At 28.2% G+C, this 8,932-nt stretch overlaps 1 protein-coding gene across 2 annotated transcripts; it reads left to right on the top strand.

The window, feature by feature from the left end:
* The first annotated feature begins 2,237 nt into the window (after positions 1 to 2,237).
* LOC116843314 (lipase 3-like) lies at positions 2,238 to 8,293 on the top strand. 2 transcript variants are annotated; one of them, XM_032813658.1, is made up of 9 exons: positions 2,238 to 2,534; positions 2,780 to 2,978; positions 5,203 to 5,317; positions 5,536 to 5,779; positions 5,960 to 6,118; positions 6,220 to 6,304; positions 6,411 to 6,544; positions 7,707 to 7,888; positions 8,153 to 8,293. In XM_032813658.1, the coding sequence occupies exons 1-8, from the start codon at positions 2,343 to 2,345 to the stop codon at positions 7,884 to 7,886; spliced, it is 1,308 nt and encodes a 435-aa protein (XP_032669549.1). In that variant the 5' UTR covers positions 2,238 to 2,342; the 3' UTR covers positions 7,887 to 7,888; positions 8,153 to 8,293. The 2 variants fall into 2 exon arrangements, with proteins under 2 accessions (XP_032669549.1, XP_032669548.1); XM_032813657.1 differs by lacking the exon at positions 8,153 to 8,293 and having other exon boundaries at positions 7,707 to 8,041.
* The last annotated feature ends 639 nt before the right edge of the window (positions 8,294 to 8,932 follow it).

Consider the following 8,932-nt stretch of genomic DNA (forward strand, 5'->3'; position numbering starts at 1 on the left):
TTCATTCTACCACTCTTACTTCGTCAGCAAAACAGGTATGTTCAATACAATCTATAAGTTAATATTAAATTCGACAACCAGTAATCAGTCTAGTTAACCCAATGTTAAACTCAATCTGTCTCACACAACACTACGTTTAAAATCGAGACATTAGACGTCTTATATTTCAACATCTGAGAGACGTTTTTAAGATGTCTTTTTAAATTTTTTTATGTCCCGATTTTAGACGTTGCGTTGTGTGGAATCAATCTGCGCATTTAACCAAGAAACTGGAAATAGCAAAAAAATGATAGAGAACCAACGAGTTTCCTTATTTGAATTATTAATGTGTATATTTTTAATAGAAAGAGTGAAACCGATAAATTGTATAAATTGCGAAACGTCCGAACTGTCAATTTAAGTAGCTCACATTCACATAATTCCTTTTTAACAATTAAAATTTTCTAATGATACAGTGAGGAAATACTAACTGCATATTACAAACCAGTTTAATTAAAGTTTTCTAATGATACAGTGAGGAAATACTAATTGCATGTTACAAACTAGTTTAACTAAAGTTCTAATTTTAGGTTTGAAAGTAATCGGCACTCACAATTCTTCTAACTTATCTAACGCGCTATGTGGAACACTTGAATTAAAATTACGCGAGTGGACTCGAATTTATAATTTTTCTTAGACCTCTATAGCTATTGCATAATTATAATAATCTGTTAGGACTTTGAATAAGTTCTTGCTGATTTTTCGTGAAAATTTTATTTATTTTAAAAAAGTCGTAAAAAACATGTCACTGAAAGTATTGTCCATCGCTAGCCACTACTTTTTCCCATCTTTCTGGCAGCATTTGAATTCTACGTCGGAAAAATGACACGTCTTTTGAGGCTATCCAAAAGTCGACCCATTTTTTGGCATCTTCATAAGAATGGAAGTGCTGCTCAGCCAGGCCATATGCCATCGATCGGAATAAGTGATAATCGGAAGGGGCAATGTTTGGTGAATACGGCGGGTGGGGTAGGATTTTCCATTTAAGCGATTCCAAGTAGGTTTTCACCGGTTGTGCAACATGTGGCCGAGCGTTGTCATGTTGCACAATCACTTTATCGTGTCTCTGCTCGTATAGCGGCCGTTTTTCCTTCAATGTTCGGCTCAAACGCATCAATTGTAGTCGATAGCCATCTCCCGTAATGGTTTCGTTCGGTTTGAGCAACTCATAATAAACTACACCCAGCTGATCCTACCAAATACAGAGCAGAAGCTTCGAACCATGGATATTCGGCTTTGCCGACGATGTTGATGCATGGCTGGGCTTACCTCACGATCTTCTACGCTTAGGGTTATCGTAGTGTATCCACTTTTCATCGCCAGTCACGATACGATGCAAAAAACTTTTCCTTTTCTGCCATTGAAGCAGCTGTTCACACGTGAAAAGACGCCGTTCGACGTTTCTCGGCTTCAACTCGTACGGCAATGTCTTTGCTTTTGAATCATTCTTAATACTTTCAAACGTTTCGAAACTGTTGTGTGATCAACTCCTAATGATTCTGCAAGTTCAGCTAGCGTCTGACATGAGTCTTCATGAAGTAATGTCTCCAATTCTTCGTCTTCAAACTTTTTCGGTGCGCCAGAGCGTTCTTTATCTTCAACATCAAAATCATTATTTTTGAAGCGTCTAAACCAATCTCTTCATGTTGTTTCCGACAGAGCATGGTCGCCGTAAGTCTCAACAAGAATTCTGTGTGCTTCAGCTGTAGATTTTTTTTAAATAAAGTAGTGCCGTAAAATTCCCCGCAAATACTCTTTTTTTGGCACGAAACTCGACATGTTTAACACTATGAAAAAAAAGTTGTTTACACTTCGGCGAAATGACATATGAATTTCAAGCTTGTTTATAGTACTTTCTTATAGATGCGTTACCATCTTAAACTACACGCACACAGTTCTGATAACGTCATATGTTGGAAAACAGCGAGAACTTATTCAAGGTCCATATATATATATATATATATATATATATATATATATATATATATATATACATATATATAGAGCATGACTCCCTACATAGTTTGCTGCAAAAATTCCTGATCAGATCGTAAATATAAGTAATGTAAAATGTAGAATTTTTATTATTGTGGTATTATTATAGTTATCTTAAAATTAATTAGTTATTATAGTTCTTAAAAATAATTAGTCATTAAATAAATAAAATCTAACTAATACATACTTATCTTGTCATATAGGTTTAGTGAGATATAAAGAAGAATTGCTTTCGTAAGAACTCAAAATCCTTGTTAACATCGAAAATTACGTTTGCACTACAACGTGCAGTCTAAAGCATTGACAAAATGACGAGGATAAATATGAAATTTGCAATTATGCTTATTATGGCGTTATCGAGTGCAGAGTTGAAGTTACTGGACAACGCATTGTTTTCGAGAGCATTGTTCGATTATTTATTTCCTAAGGATCTCGAAATAGTGAGAGTAAGAACTTTGGAAGAAACTAAAAAAGGACAAGGCGTGAAAATACTGGATTTTGTAAGTAAGATTATTTCTCATCGAATTTTTCGCCTCTTTAGGACAATCTCCGTAACAACGGCATCTGATTAGAAGAAACTGATTTTTCAGATGGAAGAATATTATTGATACGACAAACGCGCATTTTGCGTTATCATATAATATTCATGCGAAATAAGCACGTAGATATTAATTCATAGTTATATAAAAAAAGAGATCTCGACTCTATTCTGACAATATTTTATTATAACTGTACGATTTCGCAGATCGGTTTGATAACGAGATATGGATACCCTGCCGAGGAGCACTATGTTAGAACAGAGGACGGTTACAACTTGAAGATACATAGAATACCCTGTAGTCCACTGTCTAATAACAAACAAAACAAGGAAATTGTATTTATGCAACACGGCTTTATTTCTTCATCCGACAGTTGGGTACTGCATGGTCCTGACAAAGATCTTGGTAAGTCATTGAAATAACTAGTCATTGAAACTAAAGATATTTAAATGGCTAGTCATTGAAACTAAAGATATTTATGTAATAACATCGCTAAGAAATGCTAATTAAGTATGGAACTGGTTGTTTCTGATAATGTCGACTGTATGACAGTGTCTGTTAATGACAAGTTTGATAGCGAATGCTAATTTGTATGTTTATGAAAACTGCTTAGTCTGGTTTCCGAGTTGGTGTCATGTTTTTCATGAATCTGCAATATTGTAACATACTTCTTTAGGAAATTTTTCAGTAGGAAAACTATTTGAAACAGGTTTGAAGAAGTTTTCTGAAAATTTGAATATTCACCAGATGCAAATACAAATTCATAATGCATAATATATAGTGAAGTATATTTAATAAATTTAATCACGCTCATTAAAAAATCACTAATATGCTTGCTTAAAATGTTGGATAGAAAATGATAGAAAATTTGTCTATCATATTTTATGGTGATTCATATATTTCACAACTTATTTGTGAAATTTCGTAAGTGAACTCATATACCATGTATTATCTATAATTGATAAATATAAACTGATTATACCAACTTTTATATTCAACATGATGGGAAAGAGTAATGTCATAAGATATGATTAAACTACATAGATATTCTTTTCATTTTTATGACCATTTTGTAACCATCATTATAAGTAGAATTATTATGAAAAAATATTATAAGTAGTTTATTATAAAAAAATAATAAATACAGAACGCAATATTTACTATAATTCAGAAATATCAATTTATTATACAAACATCAATATTCAAAATGATCGAAAAGAATAGTATCATAAAATATGATTAAAATATATAGAAAGTCTATGTTGTACAGCTTCGGTGCATGATAAGTTGTATAAATGAATATAGGAATTCTATCCATTTCAATCTTATCCAATCATTTTCTATAAAATATTTTAAGCAGGGATAGTATAAGAAATATATTTGCCAAGGATACACGCGTGTTATATTTATTTATCGTAGTTACGATTATTTTTTTCTGCTTTTATTATAATTCTTTGTTACATACATATTTGTTAATACATAATACTTGATACTTGTTAATATATAATAGTAATGATCTACTCTTTTATAATTTTTTAAAATATTTAAAAGTATCCGTTTCATTGCACGATATCTGTTTACTGAATTATAAAGATCGAATTAAAACAGATTATAACTATCAAGCTGCTGTTTGACATGTTCACTTTGACACCGAGATTAACCTCGCTTGAAAAAATTTTGTAACTCATATGATAAAGTGTCTTAACAAGTATCTCATAAAAAAAATGGTATTTGCAAAAATGTTCATCTTTTAATTTTCATGAAACTATCCCAACTAGTCCCAAACATACATATATTTGAAAAGTTCTTTTACGTAAGTAAACATTAATTGAAATAATTGGAATAGTTATTTTCAAAGATCGTGATATTCCATAAATATAGAATGATCTTTTTCTTGATATATAATAAGAGATAAGAAATAAGAGATACAAAATTAAGAAATTAAGGCCAAAGGAAAAATAATCCACATAATAACATAACGTCTTAAAGACTTTTAAAAGTCTTAAAATATTTTAGATTAAAATATTTTAGACGTCTCAAAAAGTTATCATGAAGACGTCTTATGTCTCGATTTAAGACATTATTTTAAAAATATTAATTTAAGACGAAAAATTAATTTTATTAAATTTAAGAAGTTATTTTAATAACGTTTCTTGATAATGTCTTAAATATATTTGAAATAAAACGTCTTTTAGACGACTTTTGGTAACGTCATAAAGATGTATTACATAAGACGTCTTTAAGACGTCTTTTAGATATGCGGATTGTGTGACAAGTCAATTAGTTTATCAAAATTTTATCGATCAAATTTAAAAAAATGAAAGATACTGAGATTTTAATTTTGATCGAAACAGCTATGTAATATAATAATATAATATAATAATATTATATAATATTATATAATATAATATTATATTATATAATATAATATTATATTATATAATAATATAATATAATAATATTATATAATATCTGTGCATCAGGCACACAAACATACAAACGCAATAGTTTAGTCCGATAATACGTTTCGTACTTTTTTGGTTAAGAAAGTATATTTGATACCTTCCTCGCATTTTGCGAACTATTGTTTGTATTATTGACATAATATTGGACACATACGATGTTATAGCGTTTCTTTTGGCTGATCGAGGATACGATGTGTGGCTTGGAAATATCAGAGGGAATACGTACTCTAGATCGCACGTGAAGATGTCTCCTCGAAATGCTGATTTCTGGCAATTTAGGTAGAATATTTTATACACGGAAACATAATTTTGAAAAAAAATGTTTGATGTTTCTCCAGCATAATCACAATAGCATAAAAAAGAGTTTATAATATATTTAGTGATAGCTATAGTTGCTATTTGTTATTTTGTTGGAAGTGTCCAATAGGAAAGTAATTTTAATGCATTTAATGTAAGGAAGGAACGAAAAAAATATAATATTTATTTGTGTTATCTAGTTATCATGAGATAGCGACGATAGACCTGCCAAATATGATCGATTATGCACTTAATTACACCGGAAAGGAAAAGCTATACTATATCGGTCATTCTATGGGAACTACTATGTTGTACGTCCTTTTATCTACGAGACCCGAATATAACACAAAAATAAAATTAGGAGTATGTCTCGCTCCAATTGCCTTTTGGAATGAAGTATCTCCTTTTATGCAACAGATTGTTAATAACTGGCTAAAGTTAACGGTAACAATAAAAAGTGATTTTTAAAAATATTTTTATATTATCACGAGTTGTATATTATCACGAGTGTGGGTATATTACACACATATGTTAGATCGACACATTTAATAAAAACTTAGAACTAACATACTTTATTAATAATGATATTATTTTAAATTTTTTACGTTTCTCTTATTTTGTCAGAAATTACTTAACAACAACGAAGTGCATGAGATATTTGCTTTATCGGCGAAATCTATTGCAAGAAAAGAAGTATTTTGCTCAGAAAAGTCGGAAGTACAAGCTATTTGTATCGCATTAATGTTCTTATTCGCAGGATCCGATCCGCAGCAAGTTAACATCGTGAGTTATATTATTTTAATTTGACATTACGCATGCATGCGTTTATAGAGATACATCGAATAAAATATCCTATTTGTTATATATTTTAATTATTTTTGCAGACAGCAATACCGGAGATACTTACCTATTATCCAACCAGTGCTTCTGTATTGTCACTGGATCATTATGTTCAAAATATTATTATAAGTAAAATTCTTCTTACTATAATTATATTGGCATATAATTATTTTGCATTCTTTTCGAATGTTTCTTTGGTGTCTTTTTTCTCTTTATTAATGTCAATTTTTTTCAGACGATTTTCGAGAACGCGATCCTGGGTATCCCCATAATCACAGATACATAATGTCTAAACCATATGAAGTTGAAAAAATTACTGCACCATTAGCTTTAATTTATGGAGCCAACGACGCGCTTGCCACGAAATCGGTAAATGCATACTTTTATTTCAACATTTAAAATAAAAACATTTTACTCAAAATTATAGGGTAAACTCGGATAAGATGACCATAATTTTTTAAAATGCAAAAAATACATTTCTTATTGTTAAAAATACATTTCTTAATAGTGTTTAGCACATTACTTCACTGAAGCCTACAGTACATAATACTATCGGAATTAAAAGGAAAATACTTCAGTGAAATTATTTATTATAAAAATATCAAAACATAAGCATTGGCCATCTTATCTAAATGTTTAAGACAAGATGGCCATAAGGAATAGATGATCCATACATATTTTATGTTCAAGATTATGTATCTATTATTTTATAAAATAATGAAAAAAACATAGTTTGACATATTCATTTTAGTATATTTAATATTAGGTATTTTAGGATATTTAATACATATTATTTATGAAAAATATAATACACATATAAAATAGAAATCCCTATTACAAAACTTAAATTCTAAATTCAATTTTTGATCAAAACATATTGCACATAAGATTTAATTACTGTAATATTGAAAGTAATTTTTGAAATATGACGACTTTCGTTTTATAAATATTAGAATAATAGTGGGCCATCTAACCCAAAATGTGTATGAAAAACAATTATAATAGTACTTATAAACAAATAGTAAAAACGAAAATAAAAATGCATGTTATATTACAATTTACATACCTACTTTATGTATCTAACGTTGGTTGCAATTAACTGTAATTTATTCGACGTTACAGCAAGTTTTAGTGGACACATGAGAAATTTTACAAGTAGTCGAAAGTAAAAATATAGTCGAAAGTAAAAATATAGTATAATAATTATAACCTTGTTATTTCGAAAAATGTATGCATATACACTACGATAAATAACTATATCGATTATCTTTGTGACTGATTATACAAACGCAATGTTTTGCAATTATTAGAGAAATTACAGTCTATAGCCATCTTTCCGGTATGATATAATACCCGAGTTTATCCTATGAAAAAATCTTATATATATTATATATATATATTTGTATTTATTCTCTTTTCGAATGAAACGTACGTCTCGTTGTCATGTGTTGTTCTTATAATTATGATAAAAATATTATATCTATCGTTTCAGCCATTAATTTATTTTATCTATAAAATTATTTTTTTTTAGAATGTCCTAGAAATATACAAGCGATTGCCCAACATTATTCTGTTTGAGGAAATTCCATATAAATTGTTCACCCATTTCGATTTCTTATGGGCCATCGACGCGAGAAGTATTTTATACGATCATGTGATAGACATAGTGGATGAATTTGAAGCTAAACAACCAAGCAGGAATTTATTTTGAACGTAAAATAAGTCCTCAAAGTTACATAGGAATTATTACATGATATGAAGTATTATTTAGTTTTTGTAGAAAACACTATTATTAAAACAAACAAATAATTATAACAAACAACAATACCTATCAAAATAAATAAAAGAATTATAATAAATAATAAATTGTTAAGTATGCAATAATTAAAATTGAGCTTTTATTCACAACAAAAATAATAAGCATTTTAATGTTCGAAATATTCGTCATTATTTTCTAATATTTTTTCTATTTATCAGGCAGAGCTGACAAGTCACTTTTCAAGAAAAAAAGATGGCGGTTTGGATAAAATTGTTAATAATAAATGTTTAACTCAAGAGTAAATATATTTTTTTAGATGTTAAAACATCGAAAATAATAAATTATTTCTTTGAAAGAGAAAAATTAATTTTTTAAATATAAATATTGTTAACAGAACAAAATAATAATAAGATATTTGAACAATTTGTTTTATATTTATATTTAAAATATTGATCTGTTCCTATTATCTATATTGTTATCTATACTGTTATCTATAATGATTTGTTCCTGTTATCTATATTGATTCTGTTCCTGTTATCTATATTGATTAAATATAGAACATCGCAATGTTTGCTAGTTATTTAACTATCTTAGTAAATTTCTCGTATCCAAGTCATTTCCACTATGATGACAAATAAATTGTTAACAGGTCAACAAATATAGATAACAGGAACAGATCAATATTTTAAATATAAATATAAAACTTGTGTGTTGAAATAAATATTTCATTGTTTCCTATAGAAATACAATTTAAATGAATCACTTTTTATTTTATTAAAATAAATCGGTATTTTTATATTAATAATTATTTTTTAAATCAATGGAAAATATATATATTTCCTTTAAGTAAATATTTATTTTGGATGTATTAAAACAAATCATTTTTACGAGTAAAAAAATTTTTTTTATTATAATAAATGTTCTTTTAATGTGGACATTAGTTTCGATAAATATATATATATATATATATATATATATATATATATATATATATATAT

Source organism: Odontomachus brunneus, unplaced genomic scaffold (genome assembly GCF_010583005.1).
Source record: "Odontomachus brunneus isolate Ranch 3 - 2012 unplaced genomic scaffold, Obru_v1 Obru_scaffold_031, whole genome shotgun sequence".
Classification (NCBI taxonomy): Eukaryota; Metazoa; Arthropoda; class Insecta; order Hymenoptera; family Formicidae; genus Odontomachus; species Odontomachus brunneus.

Coding starts and splice junctions, on each gene's coding strand:
- LOC116843314 (XM_032813658.1), top strand. CDS start 2,343: ATGACGAGGATAAATATGAAATTTGCAATTATGCTTATTATGGCGTTA. Junction 5,318..5,535: donor GCTGATTTCTGGCAATTTAG/GTAGAATATTTT, acceptor TGTGTTATCTAG/TTATCATGAGATAGCGACGA. Junction 6,545..7,706: donor ACGCGCTTGCCACGAAATCG/GTAAATGCATAC, acceptor ATTTTTTTTTAG/AATGTCCTAGAAATATACAA.